The sequence below is a fragment of the Ammodytes marinus genome (assembly GCF_949987685.1).
Source record: "Ammodytes marinus genome assembly, chromosome: 3".
In the NCBI taxonomy this organism is placed as follows: Eukaryota; Metazoa; Chordata; class Actinopteri; order Uranoscopiformes; family Ammodytidae; genus Ammodytes; species Ammodytes marinus.
The window spans coordinates 7,655,514-7,675,163 of NC_137232.1; the positions used below are offsets into that span (position 1 = coordinate 7,655,514).

The 19,650-nt window shown below is 44.3% G+C and overlaps 1 protein-coding gene across 3 annotated transcripts in view; it reads right to left on the bottom strand.

Annotated features, from left to right (window-relative positions):
* Window positions 1-19,650, bottom strand: part of sik3 (SIK family kinase 3) — a 37,922-nt gene that overhangs the window by 5,258 nt on the left and 13,014 nt on the right. The window contains exons 3-22 of one of the 3 annotated variants that reach the window (XM_080053978.1): window positions 19,270-19,333; window positions 18,450-18,611; window positions 17,938-18,062; window positions 17,688-17,811; window positions 13,707-13,825; window positions 13,011-13,121; window positions 12,788-12,916; window positions 12,274-12,351; window positions 11,559-11,668; window positions 10,975-11,131; window positions 10,711-10,860; window positions 10,540-10,613; window positions 9,455-9,589; window positions 8,000-8,141; window positions 3,922-4,041; window positions 3,514-3,572; window positions 3,104-3,213; window positions 2,240-2,409; window positions 1,905-2,029; window positions 249-1,021 (exon numbers count right to left, since the gene is read on the bottom strand). In XM_080053978.1, the coding sequence (XP_079910104.1) occupies window positions 249-1,021; window positions 1,905-2,029; window positions 2,240-2,409; window positions 3,104-3,213; window positions 3,514-3,572; window positions 3,922-4,041; window positions 8,000-8,141; window positions 9,455-9,589; window positions 10,540-10,613; window positions 10,711-10,860; window positions 10,975-11,131; window positions 11,559-11,668; window positions 12,274-12,351; window positions 12,788-12,916; window positions 13,011-13,121; window positions 13,707-13,825; window positions 17,688-17,811; window positions 17,938-18,062; window positions 18,450-18,611; window positions 19,270-19,333 (3,037 nt within the window). Of the gene's footprint in view, window positions 1-248; window positions 1,022-1,904; window positions 2,030-2,239; window positions 2,410-3,103; window positions 3,214-3,513; window positions 3,573-3,921; window positions 4,042-7,999; window positions 8,142-9,454; window positions 9,590-10,539; window positions 10,614-10,710; window positions 10,861-10,974; window positions 11,132-11,558; window positions 11,669-12,273; window positions 12,355-12,787; window positions 12,917-13,010; window positions 13,122-13,706; window positions 13,826-17,687; window positions 17,812-17,937; window positions 18,063-18,449; window positions 18,612-19,269; window positions 19,334-19,650 lie in introns of all 3 variants that reach the window. The other 2 variants (XM_080053977.1, XM_080053979.1) reach the window with 2 other exon arrangements.

Consider the following 19,650-nt stretch of genomic DNA (forward strand, 5'->3'; position numbering starts at 1 on the left):
CTTTGTGACGGCTTTGTCAAGAAAAGTAAAAATGTAACCACTCTGGAGCTAATGTTAAAAGACACATAGTGCACACAAGTTTATACTAGAAACTGTTTTCATGGTGGTGTCCAAAAAAAAACCTTTATATTTCTCATAGTGCTAAACCTTTTCTTTGCAGCTTCTGCCTGAAACCTGTATCCTTTAGCCCCACCTTTCAAAAAGCCCAATCTTCTCTGATTTAACTGCAGCTGCTTAAACAGTCTTACCCCTAGTTGCTGGAGCATTCCTCATGTAGCCACACTGCCTGTGTGTAGGAGAGTTGTAGGGCGGGGTGCCTCCTCGAGGCGGCCCAAGGAGCTCATGAGCCTCGCCTGCCTTGGCCAGCAGCCCCTCATGTAGGTGGTGGTAAGCGGCCGGCCCCTCATCCTCCTCCATGCTCTCTGAGTGAGGTAAGCCGGGACACGGCCCCTGGGCTGGGTGCTGCTGGGGCTGGACGTTTGGGGGTTGGATCTGGAGGAGGTGGTGGTAGTGTTGGCCTACGGGGGCACCCTGCTGAGCCCCAGGCTCCAAGCTCTCACCCTGGCTGAGCTGGCGGAGGAGCAGCATCTCTCCGTACTCTTGGGGAGCACCGCTGGGTGACGTCTGGGGAGCAGGGCACGGCCGCGGGCTGTGCCTCTTCAGCAGGGCAGCCAGGTCTTGCGGGGGCAGCCGTGGGTCAGCGTGGCCTGTTAGGGAGTGACGGGGAGACAGGAGGCCCTGCAGGGTGGGGGTGACGTGCTGCTGTGGGGGGCGGTAGTCCAGAGGAGTTGGGGAGAGCAGGGCCTGCTGTAGTGCAGAGGGGGCGCCATAGCTGCCGGTCCCCATTCCCCCACCCTGGTAACCCTCCAGGCCGGGAACGTTGAGCGAGGCCCCCTGCAGGTAGGGGTTGAAGGAACCCACCACTCCAGACTGGCCCCTGGAGGCCGCATCACCAGAGAAGAGGTGGGGATTGAACTGAGCCTGTTCATAGCAGGCCGAGGTGAAGCGGCCGAGGCTGCGGCTGGATAGAAATGCGGAAGATAATTAGCTACTTATTGAACAACATGATCCAAATTCTCTTTAAAAACATCAAATACATAGCTATCAGCAATGTAGAAATGCCTTCATTAAAGCTATAGTGCGTATACAATGTGCGATAACCAAACCGTTTCCTCAAATAGATGCGCTGACAGTGTTGTTGTAATTACTAAAAATCCCTCATGGGGCAACATAAGATACGCACTATAGCTTTAAATCCACACAAATAGACAGCCCAGTTAACACATCTGGTCGAGTCTGGATTCAAGTATACACAGTGAGATTTCCAAAGGACACATTTTGTGTGTATTTGAAGGTTGCCATACATTCTCTATTGGACAGCAGTCCTAATAGCAGGGGAGTGTTAATGGGGCACAGGATGACTCATCTCCTACTCTACATTTACTTCCAAAACATTTACATCCAACCACTCACCCAGATACAGGCGGAGGAGTTGTTGAGGGTGTCCTCTCAGCAACGTCCACGTTAGATTTACATACATTCTCAAAACATGTAACAAATAGTGTCCTCAAAGTCTGCCTTCTGACACATAGAAATATCTGTCCTGACCAGCACTAGTATTGTTCTGAAGTTTCAGATTGTATTTGCAGATCAGGGGACATTATGGCAGAAATGTGAAACGAAAACAAAAACAGTGAGGACTGTACAATGAGTTAACATATAAAACACAACAAATATTATGACGTGTCGCATGTCATGGTCATGAAGAGTGATAAAAAGTAAAAATATAAAACAAAGACAGAAGGGGAAATGGAAGCAGTCCATTGGTATAGTGTGGGGGGGGGGGGCTTTGGCTGCAGTCGGGGGGGAGGGGGGGGACGTGTTGACAGGATGGATGGGGTCACCTGTGCGACTCGGCGTTGTCTGCGCTCAGCTGCTTCCCGAGGACTCTGTGTCCGCCTGGCGTGGACAGAAAGCCTTGTCTCTGCACCCCACCTCCCAGCTCCACCTCCTGAACCTGAATGGTCACCTGCACACACGGTCAATGTTAATATGCGTTATTCCTAAATACATTACAGTATTATCACCTTGGAATACATTGCCACTGGTGTCCCCGCCAATGAGGTTGTATTCAATACAATGAGTTTAATATTTGAATGGATTGTCAAGACAGATCATTTTAAACAATACTATCAGCAGGAAGGAACATCAATGAATTTGATTGGCTGTGTGCAGTCACCTGCTGTTGCTGAGGTACACCCTGTGCCATGGGGCCGGTGGGGCGAGCCGATGCTGCTTGTTGTTTGTTTTGTAGGGAGACTCGGGGCATGCCGGTGGGCGGCGGGCTGCCACTCTGGCCCTGATACAGCGCTGGAGCACCGTGCTGGAACTGCACTGATGACGGACCTCCTGGGAGAGGAGAGGAGTCATGAAGCAATGAGGGAGTGTTCACTAGAGAAGGAACATTTAAGTTTTCCACAAACACAAAGCTAAACCTGTGTGAGATCAAAGTCTTGTATGGCTTGATTCCTGAACCCACACGGCCATAGCCAAGTCATTTGTACAATTGGGCTCGCTCCTTTTTGGCATCCTAACTAAATGGTACAGTTACAATAGAGTAGAGTTAATCAAATCGGTTGTTATCTCAACATAGTGATAACAAGTAATTGTGTTCTTAATGACAGAGGTGTTTACTCAACTGTACCCTTGCCTTGGTCAAACAATTTGCCCGAGTCAACATAAACTATGCCTTGCAGTACAGTACAGTATTCAAAACATGATGTCAAAAATGAGTGTTTGGCAGTGTGACTGTACAGATGACAAAAGACAGTGAGTAATCCAGAGTCTAAATAACACTCCCGGCAAGCTTGACAAATGTAATATGCCAGCTGTCACATAACCAGAAATAACAAATGTAAGGCAAAGATGTGACTGCACCGAGCTTTAAAATAACCAGCCAACTATTTATAAAACCTGTCACAACATTAAGATCAGAGAAAAGGCGGATCTATCTTTTTCAACTTGAAAAATCTCAGGTTTGAAAAAAGCAGCTGTGTGTCAAGGTAAGAAGCATTGTAAGCCCTGTAGCAGCATCACTACTAACCATGGCCCTGCATCATGCCTGCAGAGCCGGGAGGGCTCTGGTCGGGCTGTCTGAAGAGGTGGTTGCTGGGATGTGTAGGCGGAGGGCTAGAGGGTGGCTGGATACGCAACCTGAGGGAGGAGAGAGAGAGAGAGAGAGAGGTAAGACTATGATATAACACTACAGTCGATAGCACTGCACCACAGTATCAAGTTCATTGTTCAGTAGCTGATGAGTGATGAGTAGTGTGTGTGTGTGTGTGTGTGTGTGTGTGTGTGTGTGTGTGTGTGTGTGTGTGTGTGTGTGTGTGTGTGTGTGTGTGTGTGTGTGTGTGTGTGTGTGTGTGTGTGTGTGTGTGTGTGTGTGTGTGTGTGTGTGTGTGTGTGTGTGTGTGTGTGTGTGTGTGTGTGTGTGTGTGTGTGTGTGTTCACCTCTGGAGCTGGTGGGTTAGGTGACTGGGCTGGCTCTCTCCATGGCCTAAAGACAGACCCTGCAGGTAAAAGAGACATTACATTGGACTCCAACCTTCCATAAAGCGCCACTCATTAATGTAATACAGTAGTAGTGTCCAAAGGGGAGAATCAATTTGAGAGAACAAATGAGGCTACAGTTCAGGATATACAAGTTTCACATTCACCTAAGCTATGGCACTTCCTATAAACCCCTACGTACAGTAGTTCGATATAACGCATCCATATAAAAAGCATGTTCTCGCGATGCACTGCAAGTACGACAATGTAGTCACAATGCTTTAAGAACAGGACTTAAAACTATGCAAGAGTGTACTTTAGGCTTGTAAATGGTGTCTCTATGGCGGCTATGTGTCCATCTTGACGTACCTGGATTTGCTGGTGGAGGATTTGTTGCTCTTGCTGGTAAAGGATGTGCTGCTGCTGGGTGTGCTCCAGGAAGCGCTCATCCTGCTGGGCAGCGTACATCTTCTGAAGCTGCTCACACTCCTGATGGGAAACAAACAGACAGGGAACACCAATGTTAAATTAACACGCACACACAAGACAAGTCGACTGAGGGGACATACATGTGTTGGATGTAGCAAACATAGTCAACATTTTAGAAACGTGATCAAACCCAAGCTGCAATCAAGTTTGTCTAATCTAATGCATGCCATTATTTGATTTATTATTCATTCTTTAAAACAGAGAAAAACAAAGTGTCAACAGTAATTAAACAATTCATCTACTGTAAGTGGAAATATGTTACTTTTGTGGCATATTATATAGGTGAGAAATCACAGTCTTGCCACCAATTACAGCTTAGCACTCAGGATGTTCAGAGTTCGGAGGTAACACTCTATTCTCCTTTGCATCTCCCAGGGGAACTTAAGTTTACCAGTGAGTCATCACCTGGCTCATTGTTATCCTAGAGCTGGGCCGCACTGCTTGAGAAACAGAGGCACTCTCATACAACTATGCTTATGCTTTACTCATCACAGCTAGTTGAACTTGACTAGGTGAATACCAAGAATGTGGTTTAAAATGTGTAAATGTTAATATTACTTTTGAGAAGTGAAGTGCATTCCTATGCAGTGTTTTGAAATGACATTGTCAGTGCGTCTGCTTTGTCAACAAGCTTAGGACAGTCAATAATTCAATTACTTTCACCCACTTCTCTACCTCTCTCTCTCTCTCTCTCTCTCCCTCCCTCTGTGAGACAACAGCATGAGAGAGAAACCTCAGAGCTGCAAACACACACACTGCCCACTGTCGCACGTAAAGTAATGCAACTCATTAATACCGCTCTTATCAAAACGCTGTCTTCCTAAAAGTACCTGTACCAATACAGCCCGAATTAGTACTGTTTTTAACAGCGGGGTGTTGTGGTGACTTTCTGGTATCAGTACACCCTGCAACACTAGCATGGGAGTTCATATCTGTGTGTTTGAAATAAAAGGATTTGCTTGTGTGCACGTTTTTAAATCGCTTGCTCGATATATGACATGAATGTAACTCCATGGCTGCAACCTGCCTATCACTGTGTATAATGCAGGTAGATCAGGACTCCTCTCTCCCTTGTTGTGTGTGTTGCCCTGAATTTAGTAAAACACACACTGTGACTTCCGTTTTTAGGGCTGGCTTCGCTCTGCGGTCTAGCCAACAAATTGTAACGGTAACCAGTGTTTCCCCCAGAAAATGTCTTAGTCAAGGTGGTCACTGTCCAGGGGCACGGGAGGCGCGGCGCAAGGCACCGCTCTGAAAATTTGGGGGTATTTTGCTCAAAGATGCCAATGCACAGTAAAGAAATAAACAACTGCTTATTTGAATACAAAAATACAACAGACAGTTCTGCAATTTTGTTTGCTATGTGCAGGTACACATTTTGTGCAAACATGCATACAGTACAAAGCACAATTAAGAAAACTTCTACTGTTAGTCGGTAGTCAAGGCGGGGGGCTGGCGTAAACACTGGGTAACATATTGTGCTGCAAGAACATCTTTTCACATAATTCAGTGTGTGACATTGGAAAGGGAGATGTTGAAACCTACGGTCTCTCGGGACTCCCTTGTTTTTGTTCACCTCACCTCTAGCCACATTACCCTCTTAACACCCAGCACGTCAGACCATGCCACCCGCTGAGAACATGATCATTATCCTTCTCCCTGCATTAGCTAATCTCGTTGCGGGGTCGCTTGGGATGACACAACGTCTCAAGAAGCCACTCCAGGTTCTTCTAAGGTTAAACACTCAAGTTTGAACTAAACCTGTGGTGCGTCAAGAGTCTAGAGTGAGGGGGGCGCCCTTAGCTCAGTTGGTAGGGCGTGCCCCCCATGGGCCTCGGCCAGCAGCGGACCCGGGTTCAATTCCAGCCCGCAGTCGTTCTCTGCATGTCACTCCCCTCTCTGCCCCATTTCAACTCTGTCTCTACACTATCAATAAAGCATAAAAATGCCCCAAAAATATCTTCAAAAAAAAAAGTCTAAAGTGTGTGAAATGTTAAACAACAATGCACCTTGTTTACACTTTGGGCTTTATCAATGCCTTCAATGTGTGGGTTACATGCAAGTTTTTTTTAGTATACACTTAATCTCACAAGATGTCAAAATAGTTTGCCCAATATGTTGACAGTTAAGATTTTTTTTTAAATATATATAATGATTTTTTTGTCAGTGCTCCCTAGCGCTAAGGTCCCCTCTCCAATCTTGCACTTAAAGGGACAGCAGACAAGCTATTATTTTTGCACTTTTTTCAGGCGTAGTCCAGCCATGTATCAAAACGCAAATCGGAAGTGAATAAAGTCCTGACGCAAAGGTACCTCATACAACCCCACTAGGTACCTCAGACAATCCTACTACAAAAATACTGAACTATCCCTTTAGAGCCCATCCACTGTCCTAAATAGGTGTCCTGGGTGTCTCTTGGGGACATCGCTGTAACCCTGTTTCACCTCTCACTTTGTCCCCGTATACACTTGTCTTTTTATGACATGTATTTTTGTGATCTGATCACATGAATACAGCTCTAACTACAGGTGGAAACACTCTGAAGACGCATTGAGATCGGATCACAAAAACCACATTCGGAGGTGGTTTACGTCGTATTGTATCCGATAAATAAAAGTCAACTCGCGTTTGGCTAGTAACAGGCTTTTAATGTGAAGGCGCACCGGACATATTCTGTTCGCACATGCAGTAACTTAACTGCATATAGAATGCGGTGTACTGGTGGAGTTTATCAGAGGCAGACGTTAGAAAAGGCGCCCGGCGTGCACACATCTTTCACCAGCCAAAGTGGCGTAAAAACGTACTCGCCTAAGAGTTTTTACTTTTATATACTGTCTATCTATGATATTTATCCGCATTTGGCGAGTGTTAATGTAGAGCCCTCTAAGCAGTGTTGTGCATCGCTCCCCCTTGTCTAAATGAGACAGGAGCCTATCTCGTCAACCTAGACTTGTAATTATCTTCGCACGTAATGCATTTTAATAGCAAATGCGATTCAAACTGTGGCACTGTACAGCCCTGTATGTTTACTTGTTTGAACCACACCGGTTAAAAACACCAATGCAAACGGAAATGATATACGTGTTGATTTACATACAGAGCGGGTAAATGCAATCCGATCACAAGTAGACAAAGAAGTCACATGTAAAAAGACAAGTGTGAACACAAGGACTGAAAGCTGGCCACCTTTGATCGGATTACCAAAATCACATTATAATCCCAGGTGGAAACAGGGCCTTTGTTAACCTCTGTACCTGTTTTAGCGTAACATTACCAATACCAATCACAGGATAAGACCTTAACTCTGACCCTAGAAAGTCAGTAGCTCATAAATACCTAATCTGAACCCGCTGGAAACAGAATAAGAGATCAATAAGGGCACTAAACCTAGTTAGCACTACTGTTTGCAATATGTGCTAGTGCTATACTGCATACAATAACTAGCTCAATAAAAACTCCATTTAAAACAGAGGACTTTGAGGCTTATTTAAAAAAAAGCATGAACCGTGGTAGTGAGTGACAGCTCCCAGACTGAGGGCGTCATCACTCAGTTAACCCTATAAGCTCATGAAGCAGATTTGCAGGTCAAGGGGATTTTAGTTTAAATGGCATCATACTGGCTGCCATGTCTCACTGTTCCTGCATGTTTTGCTTGAGAGCCAAATGCGTTGCACCGCTGTTTGTCAGGGCCCAGCAGTCCTCCTTCTTTTTAAGGTCTTAAAGGCAACGGGGGTAGAGGCAAAGCTGAGTACAGGGCATGGGTCATTTATGAAATATTAACACGTGATTGTTAAGACACTGGTACTGATCCATAGCCCAATCCACTTTACAAAGAAGTGTTGCCCCTTTTTTCTTTACATCAGACACTAAGAAAAAAAAAGAACACACTATATTATGTTGATGAAGCTAGGCAAGCATGAAGAGCAGACATCCCTTGGTGGCGCGTGGACTGACGTACCTGTTTGAGTTGCTTAATGAGGCTGCTGTTCTCTAGATGAGCCTTGAAGGCCTGGATGGTGGCGGCACCGTCGGAGAAACGTCTGACAGGAGAGAAGCGCTCCATGGGGAGATGAAGAGTGTTACAGTCCTTATAGCTGGATCTGAGGAAGGGGACCGCAGGGAGCACACACACACACACACACACACACAAAGACATAACGCGACAGATAACACATACACACACACACATTGACAAAGAACATTCAGTCAAATATACACATGAGAAGCGTGAGCTCTTCCAACCTGCACAGCCTGTCACAAGATAAAGTATCTGACGGTCGGTAATTCATTTAGTGTAAAAACATTAGGACCGCAGGATTCAAACAACCAATTTGTTAAAATGATCTGGTAGGTATCCTTTGAATGGTGTTATCCATCCTGTCAATCATGACCCATGAGATGGGTAATGCTGGGATTTTTCTTATTTGAAGAGAATCTATACGTTATTGGCAACCACTTTTGACACTTGCACAGTGACTATATTTTATATGACTTTAAAATCTTGCCGCGTCGACTCAGGTCAAATCTTACACAGGTATACATAGCAAAGTGTATCTCTGCAAAAAATAGGACATTTTAAAGAAGGCTGCTCTCTATGATGGATGTTCTATGTGCAGTGCTCAGGAGATGATGGCTTCCGCTGCACAATGAAGTGCACATAAAGGACTTAATGTGGACGCATGCTTCATAGAGAACTCAATTACTGAACAAGATGGATATCCTGCTGGGCTGATTGATGCAGTTGTCAGTTACATGGAGAAGTAAATCTTTCGTTGACAAATTGTTTCGAAAAAAAAAATCACACTTGCTGGCCAAAACGCATTCCATTACCAACCGTAATCCATTAGAGCTCAACAGAGCATGATTTTTCTTTCACACAAAGCACACATGTTGCTTGATCAAGCTATCTCAGAAGACATCCTAAAACTGAGTTGGAGGAAGATGATACTCATGTTGAACAACAGTTAAAATAACACCACCAAAACACATAAATAGGCCGCTACTGAAGAGTAAATACACACAAGAAAAGATTTAGCTTTGAAGGGCTGCTCATACAAAAACAATCAGCTAAATCTTCAGAGTGAACCAGTCACATAGATGCTCTTTCCAGCTTTTTGGGAAAGAAGCTGATGTACCTCCAGATCACCAGTAAACAACATTATTATATAACAGTCATGAGCCACACCCCTTTCCTACAACACTACTGCTGCTGCCAGAACCTCTCCTTCCTGCTTGGAAGGTACCACGACCTTCACTTGGGTGCGGGCAACACCAATGTGTGTGAGAGATCAGGGTGTGCAAGTGAGGGTGTGTATGTGTGAGAGAGAAACATAATAAAAGGTAGGCTGAATATGCCCATTGCATGTGAGTCTGGGTGCTTGTGTGTTGTGCATATACAGCTGGGTCCCCTCACCGGGCGTGTGTGTCGAGGGCCCAGCAGGCCCTCTGGCGGGGGCCCTGGGGCCTCTGTGACTCTGCCGAGGGGTCGCCATGCGCTGTGCTCGTGAGCGCGTGCGTCGTGTGGCGCTTGGAGCGGTTGGCCAGGTACCTGGGCCGCAGGGAGGGGAGGGAGGAGGGGGGTTGAGGGGGGAGACAGGAAGCAGCGCTGGTCAGCTCTCTGTCTTCATTGGCTAAAAGGAGACGGCGGGGAAAAAAGAACCCGCCCCTTGCCACCTCTGCCAATGGGTGCCATTATTCATATCAACTTAGCCAATCAGAAAAACAGTAAAATTACACCAGAGATGGATCTTATAGCTCATTATGGGTATCCCGCAACCCCCCAGCTTCCAATATAAGGATTGGATTATTCGGTTGCAATTTTTTTTTTATCGCTGATTTTTTGCAAGCTTCAGAGTAAGCCAAGCTGTGAGAAAAAGGGTGAGAAAGCCCGGAGAATAATTTGGGACTTAATGAAATGAAAAAAAGACAAAGAAGCGTTTTGGCCAAAGAGTTGGAGAGAAAGGAGGGCTGGATTTGGTTGGCAGATTTAGTTTGGAAGTGTGGCAGAAGGCACTGGAGCCAGAAGAAGAGATGGGGGGGAAAGCGCCACAGCAGAGTGGGCCCACCTCCCATGGGGAAAAAAAGCAAGAGCAGCCCAGAGGCACTCACTCCCAGCAACCCAGGACACCAGCCAAGTCTACAGGAGGTGCTGTCTGAAGAGGACCGGCCGGCTCAACCCTATCCTGGACTTCTGAATCCAATCCTACAACTGTTTCTAAACTTACCCTGGGCTAGTTCATATTGCTTATGTCAAAGATCTTAGTTGTCTCAAGTCTTGCATCAACATAAAAACAAAGTCCACTGCATGGTTCTAGTTTTAGTTTTTTTCTTCCAATTTTCTCAAAGCAAGACTAATATAAGCTAGCTACCCTTGTTTTAACGCTAACACAGAACTGGCCGGCCCATTGTCACAGGTTATGGGCCCTCCAGAGTTATCCAGTTTAGACAGCACCTCTTTAAAGCAAAGCGCTTCACCAAAAAGCCGCCACCGTGGGTTACCTCTGCACTGCCTCTTGGTCTGGCTCTCCGTCTGATCCCTCCTCATCCACCGGGGCTACTGCAGGGATGGGGTGCTGTGGGAGGCAAAGGGATGAACCAGTCAGCACTCCTACAGTCTATATGAGCAGAGAGGTGTATGAACTACATCCATACAGAAGGCCATATCCTCACCGGGCTGGAGACCAGTGGTGAGGGCCCTCGAGGCCTCTTGAGCAGCTGGGCGTGTAGCTGGATGTTGGCCCCGCCGTCGGAGGCTCTGCGACCCAGAGGGCCCATGCCGTTAAGCAGCTGCAGGGTGGGGGGCTGCAGCAGGGACTGCTCCTGAGGGATCGGCACACACAGGGAGTCAAGACTGGAGGAAACAACTCAACTGATGACTTCCAGAGGCCAACTGAAAAGACCCCATGACCCAACCTAACCCCACTGGACTGTTACCTTGTACTCCAGCTGCTGTGTGGGCTGCAGCATCTGTGTGGGCATGAGTGTGTGCATGTGTCCCATGGTGGGGGCCATGGTAGGGAAGGGGGGCTGGGGCACCGCACCACGAGGGAAACCCGGGGGCAGCTTCTGGAGGTCCTCCTGCATTTCTGTCCTGTGGTGTGGAGGAGAGAGGTTTAATGAAGCTAGAAACAATCACATGTTATTGTCTTAAAGCTGTGCAGCTCAACCTGACTTGGCTCAGTAGCTCGCAGAAACACCGCATCTCAGCATTACCCCAGACCAGAGAAAAATATGAACTGCTGAAAAATACTAAACAGACTAACTCTACTAAATGGCTGGGTTGTTATACACCAGATTCGGCATTTTCATGTATTAGAACATCATGAACAAAACATACCAGGCTTATTAAAAAAATCTAAGGGAATAATGGCATTTGATTTATTCGTACACACAAGACATAAGAAACAGCTTTCCCCTGAAATGACAGACTGTCCAGCTGACAGTTTAACAGCAAACATAACACATGCAATAACAGACCTCCCTGATAGCAGGTGGCGAGCTGTGTGTTTCTGCATTACCTTTGGTCTGGTACCCCCACAGTGTGCCGCCTCATGGACAGGTAACGAGCCATGGCCTCGGGGGACGGTTCCTCCCCTTCATCATCGTCCAGTGCCATACTGCCGTCCGGCTACGCAGGAAATATACACACATATGTTTGGTCTTTAGTAAGGCCCTATATGGTACTGGGTATTGCATGTCTGTGTACGGGTACATTCCATACATTTTCAAATGTTGTTCTATTCTAATATAAAAGCTTCAAACTTCAGGCCTTCTATTATTACAAATATGTTCTGCTGCAATGCAGTAATCTGACGCATTCTTGTGTTCCTCAGCATTTGTGAGTCAGCTTTGAGGATGTGTGAGTTCTTTTTGAGTGTGTGTCCTCTGAGTCTATAAGACTGAGATCCAGTGCAACATTCAAAGCAGTAAAGTGTAGTAGTAAAATGCAAATAGACAGCCAGCCAGTTACTATAAGCATGTCAATTACATCAAAAACATATACTGTTTTATTCCACACAAAAAAAGGAGTTGCACCAATTCCATGGGACTCTTGTAAAAGTGCAACAATAATGTTTTAACAACAACATGTTTAAGTCAAAAGCGATTAAAGGATGACATCCATGAGTGGAATTTCAACTCCACAAACTAGAGTGCTGTCCGGCCCTGGCTCTGTGTGAAGGAGAATCCCTGCTGTTAGCCCAGTAACACACTGACGTCAGCAGGGCCACTCACCTCAACAATCTGGTTCTCTGGGTTGATGAGCTGGACGTGGGGCACGGTCATGCTAACGGGATTACCCTGTGTGTCCGTCTGCTGAGCGCGCACACACGCACACAAACAAACAAACACACACACACACACACACACACACACGGGGGTTATGTAAGGATTGCATTCATTTTCTAATCCGTCTCGTTAGTGCATTGTAATTGGCGGATTGGGTTTGTTTTAAAGCCAATCAACTCTTATCATTGGACAGGCGCGATGACGCAACCTTCAGTCCAAATCCGCCTTCGTCAAAACCACTGTCACCTTCTTACAGTCATTACTTTGGTGAAAAAGAAGAAGCTCTTGCTATTATTAAACTTCAAATAAACTCTTCTATCAATGTATACATACAATCAATGTATAGTCGAGGCAGGTACACATAGGACTGATAAGCTAAATATAGGTGTGGGTGAGTTTTACAAAAAAATGGTTTACAGCTATAACACTAGTTGTCAATGAGCAATGGACGACGCATTACCTGCACAGCGTTAAGGGGATAGCTAATGGAGCGGGGCGTGGGCGGGGCAAAGGTCTTGTGTTTCTTGAGGCGGTCGGCCAGTAGACTGTAGATGGCACTGTAGTGATCGTATGCGTCTGTTTGGAGGGACTAGAGAGAGGGAGAGAGATATTATATTATTATTATTATTATATAGAACATTTGAAATACATCCGTGTAAGTCAGCTAGGCATCCGTGTCCCACCTGAAGTGTGCGCTCTCGGTCCAGGTCCAGCTCAGACATGGCTATCAGCACCTGCTCGTTGATGAGCTCCGTGTCCCTCTCCGTCTTCACCTGTTCACACTCTGCTATCAACTGAAAAATGGGGGGGGATCACTAAAGGCATACATATTCTACTAAAAGTTGCAAACAAACATACAGCACGTGTACATGGAGATTCATAATTGGGTAAATAAACTAATAAGACTTCAACAGGACTTGTACAATGCATGTAAACACCTTTATCCGCACATTAACGGACAGGAAAAGTCGGATAAGACCACATAGATAAGTCGTTCATAGTCAGCATTCTGCCTGCATGTATACTCAGCCATCGTATTGCATATCGGAGTTTGCGTTCTGAAGGAGACGACGTAAGAAATAGTAGTGTTGTTGTCACGTAGCGGTCAACCGGAAGTGGCTCTATAACCACTTGTTGAAAGGGCTACAGCGCCACCTAGCGTAGCGGAGTCAGCCATGCTCCGGCCATTTATTCGATTCTCCGAAAGGCCATGTACACTCAGACAAGTGACGCGGTCCGTTCGAGTGGCAAAATCGGTATATGGCTTAATCCTATCTAGCTGTCCCATGGAAACGCACTGACTGAAACACAATTAGCTGTCACCAAAGTGGAAAATTAGGCAGATGTAAAAACTACATGAATGTATTGTGCAGACTCACCCTGTCAAACTCCGGGTCGGGGTCTCCTTGCCTCATCCACTTGTTCTTACAGATCTGCTCCATGCTCAACCGTCTGCTGGGCTCCAGGATTAACATGTGTCTGATCAAGTACTCACAGTCTGCAATCAAACACCAACACTCACATTAAATAGGGTAATATTTACCTAAGCAACTTAACTGTCTGAAAACATGTAAAGAGACAGCAGTTTTTACCTGCTATACAAGTTTGTGTTAGAAAATAAAAATATTTTTTCCCCACTTTGTTTTCTTAATAGAGGTAGTTCTATTTTATGTTCAGGAAGTTCACTTATGTGGCCCAGCTCTTAAAGCCAGCTGTACATGGTTTGCATTTCTTTTGACATTCAAAATTAGAAGAATACTAAAACTATTTTAATGAAAAAACAGTATTTCAGAATCCAAGAAAAATTCTTAAGCCAATACACTATAATATATCTGTTTATTCAACGTGACACAGTAGGGGTTTCAATTAACTGTTTATGTATATATTTTAGGGCTGCAACTAACGATTATTTCAATAATCGATTAATCGGTCGATTATTTTTTCGATTAATCGATGAATCGGATAAAAAAAAAGAAACATTTGTAAATGCCGCATCTTTATTCAAAAACTGAACATTACTTCAAATTCACAGTGCAGACTGAAGTGTCAAAACACCAGGTTATTGCTCCAACGTCCCGGAACAATTAAAAGTAATATTAAATGATAAAAAATTAATAATAAACTTAACTGGGATAACACAAAAAAAAAACATACAATGTATGATATACATTTATACAGTATAAGGGATGTCCATGGTAAACCAGTCAACCGATAATATTTTAACCGGTAAATAGTAACGGTTAAAAAAATTAAATCATCTTAATTTCTCTCTGATGACAGGAGATCGTTAATTTGTATTGATATTGATACCATTTTCAAGACTCCTTAACGATCCAAGTCTTTATTGATATCACAATTGATAATTTTCTATTATTTTGTTGAAATAGAACTTGTATTATTGCTTTAATTGCTGGTATGATCATAGCTCAAGATAGGACATTAAACGGGTCATAATTCCATCTTTACTATCTATTTTATATTGCTGGGAAAACAAGTTTCGCCAAAATCTCAAATTTCTTTTTTTTTGTGTTGCATTTGAACACATCAATCATATTACTGAGCCGGCCTGAACACATCACAGTTGATAGGCTATGTTTGCTACTTTTTGTAAGCTAACTAGCTCTATATCCTTCCGATTTTAACATGGATTTAAAATCTGGATCACTATTTTTAACTGACGGGACTTTCTACACCATTCGGTTGTGTGATTACTGCCGCTGCTTTGAATGACTGTTGATGCGCCGATGCCGACTCTCCGAGCACGTCTGCACACCGTCTGCAGCAGCAGCAGCTGACTGAGTTTTTTTGGACTAGACCAGGGGTGGCCAACCCGCGGCTCGCGAGCCGCATGCGGCTCTTTGCCCAGCTTCGTGCGGCTCTTCAGTTCATATCAAATTATGTGATTATAATTTTTTTTTTTTTTCTTATACTTTTTTTTTGTGTGGGCCTATGTGTGTGCATGTTCGCAAACGTTTCATGCGGCTCTTACGTTCGTTTTACATGTTGTCTATTATTTCATTTTTTATTTTATTAATGTGTAGGCCCTATGTGTATGCCTGTTCGCAAATGTTTAATTGAGGACGCAACATAACGTTCACAAACGTTTGGTGCGGACGCAACATAAAACTGCCCGCTCAGCTTGGAGGGAGGTTTTCCGTGAGTAAACTATTTGTGTCAAACAGAGTGGGAGAGTTCATATTTTTTGTTGAACGTTATGGCAGGCCATTCTGCCTTATATGCCAGGTGTCATTTGCGCATTTCAAGGCTTCAAATCTTCGGCGCCTCTTCAGCTCTCTCCATGCTAAAAGTAAGTCCCACAAAGCAACATGCATAGTAAGAGAAAAACGCTATTTTAAATTGTTATATTTTTGTTTGTGGACTTGGTTGAACTGAGAGTTTGTGTGTGAGGCAGTGCACACAATGTTCATTGTTGAAAATGACTGGCCTGTCGTCTTTAGTACTGTAGGAGTCCAGTCCTGTCATTATCACAGGGGCGGCCTTAACGATCTGGGGGCCCGTTTCAAGTCCTAGTGTGGGGCCCCCTGTTTTTTTTTTTTTTTTTAATAAATAATGCTTGTGCATGCATGTGCAAGCTCCCCGCGAAAATAAAAACGCCCCCCTCCCCCCCTGAAATCTTACTGGCCACCCCAGTGCCCCCCCCCCCCCCAGTTCAAATGTTATTTTTTATTTTCATTTTATTTCTTTAATTACATTTTTTTCCTGATATGTATCCTAGTTCAGAGATTATATGTATTTTTTTTTCCTTTCTTAACTTTTTTTGATAGGTAGTTGCCAAGTTCATCACACAAACACTCCAATCCACTGATATGAGATCAGTTTGCAATTTTCAATTACTAAATTAATGGTAGGACTGTGGCCACTAGAACTGGTCTCTGGTCAGCAAAGGTCTTGAAAACAGCATAAGTGTGCTTGTGACATGCGTGCCACCCATGCATGTGTATAGGCACGTGTCCCAGCAGATTTTTGAAATCTGAATAAAAAAAATAAAGTTTTAGTTAGCGAGTGTAACATGTTCTTAGCAAGGGCAGACTTTCATAAATAAAGGTTTATTTTTTTAGCAAGATATTTGGTCAAAAGCTAGTGGTCATCCGTCCCTCTGTGCAGTTGTTAGGCATCTGGCTGCTAGCAAGTTATGTTGTCTCGCTAATTTTACTATTCATCTGAGCTGAAATAAATATTGACTTTTTCCTTTATTATCTTCGCCAGAATGCACCTGAATGCTTAGATTACATGTTAAAAACACAAAAAAATCTTCTGGGGGGGGGGATGCCCCCAGACCCCCCTTCAGGGGTTTAGTTTTCTGACAAACATTACAATGGATACTAACATGATTTGGGCATGTGGGATTATAAATCATCTTTGAATTGGTTGTACAGCATATCACATGCTATTCATTCAGGGGTGCGATGGCCACCCCACTCTAACTCTGTGGCCCACCTTGGCCACCCCCAGTCAAAATTTCCTGGAATCGCCACTGTGTGTACCCGTGTGTACGATGTGGCTCTTTGCAGTAACACAGTAAAAAATGTGGCTCTTTGTCTCTGACTGGTTGGCCACCCCTGGACTAGACGGATACTGAGTTGAAGGAGTTTTTTTTTTACCCAAAGAAAGCAAAGGTACAACACTTTTATATAGGCCTGCAGTCCAGTGTTAGATGTGACCAAAATACAAACTGTGGCCGCTCACACTATAGCTTTCCCGCACGTGAAGCGAGCCTTCACGTGCGGAAGGCTCACTGTGGGTGTGCATGAACCTGTCGGCAGCTGGATGTAAACAGTGCCGCGCCTGCAAGTGACTTATTAATCGCGCGACTCAACGAATCGATGACCAAATTCGTTGCCAACGCTTTTAGTAATCGATTTTAATCGATTTTATCGATTCGTTGTTGCAGCCCTAATATATTTTCAATGTGAAACTTGTCAATACTGGATTCAAATAAAACCAAAATAAATGTGAGTTGACTGACAGTTGAAGTCACTGTTTAAAATGGTATTCAGTATATTTTTACCATGAAGAAAGTGAGAGCCATACTTTCACTAGTGGGTCCCTATTATACATTTCTTTATCCTGCGTATGTTAACTTTGCAAATGTTTTATGAGAAAAGAACTGTACACACTTGACACATGTATTAGAGCGCCAACCAAATACATTGTGTTTTGGAGAGGAAAATTTAAAACAAAACTTTTTTATTTGTTTAAAAGAAAACTCCACCAGCCACCTTTAATGGCAACCATTCAGGCTAACTTTGGCGAGTTCTTGATACTAAATAAATGTATGTTTTTTTACGATGGTTAACTGAAGAGACAAAGGAAACAGTATGAGTGGACTGGAGTCATACCTGTGGACATGAAGAAGGGGATGCGGAACTTTCCGCTGAGGACACGCGCCCGCAAATTTTGTAGAGTGCTGCCGTCGAAAGGCAGGGCGCCGCACACCAACACATATAACACCACACCTAAGCTCTGTACAGAGAAAACACAAGAGGGAAAAAACATGAGTAAATCATTTGTGAATAGGGCTTCAATACAAAAAATGTATTTAATCCAGTTAGCTACACCCTTGTGTTGCATACCTAAAGGCCTACTCACCCATATATCTACTTTCGGCCCGTCATACTCCTTGCCCTCAAACAATTCTGGTGCCGCATAGGGAGGGCTGCCACACCATGTCTTCAACAGCTGGCCTCGGGAAAACAGGTTACTGAAACCAAAATCTGGCAGGGAGAGGCAGAGGAGAGCTTTAGTCAATCTCATCACTTTCTTCAATAGAAAACAATTCAACCAACCAGACCAAAAGCTCATGTTGACACATGCCTATGCCCACTCACCGAGACAGGCCGAAACCACTACATTCAGTGTGCCACCCAAACGTTCTTAGGAGAGTAACACACACACACACACACACACACACACACACACACACACACACACACACACACACACACACACACACACACACACACACACACACACACACACACACACACACACACACACACACACACACACACACACACACACACACACACACACACACACACACACACACACACACACACACACACACACACACACACACACACACACACACACAGACACACCTGCAATTTTGATGTTGAGGTTGTGGTCCAGCAGCAGGTTCTCAGCCTTCAGGTCTCTGTGGACGATGCTGCGGCAGTGACAGAAATGGACCGCTGCCACAATCTGCTTAAACTTCTTCCTGGCGTCCTTTTCAGCCATACGCCCATGAGCCACCAGGTGGTCTGCGCACACACACACACACACACAAACAAAGTCAAGCTTACGATTCTGTTTAGATGAATTATACATGACAACATTTGTCATCAAAGAGAAATACTCAAGGGACTGTTGTGACTCTTTAGAAACAGAGAAATGGTGACGTAGGGGACGGGACATGACTCAGAGAGCCAGAGAGACGTTTTAACTAGGAAAAATAAGTGGGACAAAAAGGAAGTGCATAATGGTAAAGCATGAAATAAGCCGTGTTTAGTTCAACTTTTTTTAAACGCTTTAATCAAATTAATTGAGATTTAGACTCGTTACTCTACTGCAACATTGCCAGAATTCATTTAAAAAAAACTGTTAGGTTTAACATTTTAAAGGGATAGTTCAGTATTTTTGAAGAGGGGTTGTATGAGGTGAGTGTGTTTTTACCTTATGGAGATGGTGGTCAGTGCAGGCATTTTAAGGTATTTGGGGGAGCATTATTTAAAATAAAATGATGGCCCCCCCTCTACAACAGTACAAAGCTGACTTCTGCCACAGTGAGCTCTCTCCCAAACTCCTTAACATGACTGCACTGAGCGCCATCTCCATAAGGTAATAGACAAAAAAAACGAAAATGAAGAGGTGATGAGAAATATATTCTTCATCAATGTAACAGTGGGCAACTCCCCTTACCGAATATCTCTCCACCGCTGGCGTATTCTGTTACCAGATAGATCATCCTCTCTGTCTCCATCACCTAAACACATTAAGAGAAGATAAGGCTGACAGGCCAACGCATATAGTGATGGGGTGGTTAGCCCGTTACACAACACAATGAGTAAGCATTGTTTGGCATTCAAACAGGAAGATTTAAATAGAACAAGAAAAAACTTGACATTTACTCGTTGAAGTGTGTGAATAATGTCAGAATCAGGTTGTAAAGTGATCAGCTTTTGTTACAACAGCTTGGGGCTGCTCTAGACAAGATGCTGTAAAACGCTGGCTCGTGACCCTTTGATGTTTTGGTGACGAAAATAAATTGCGGTAGAAGAGATTTTTCTGAGTATCACCAGT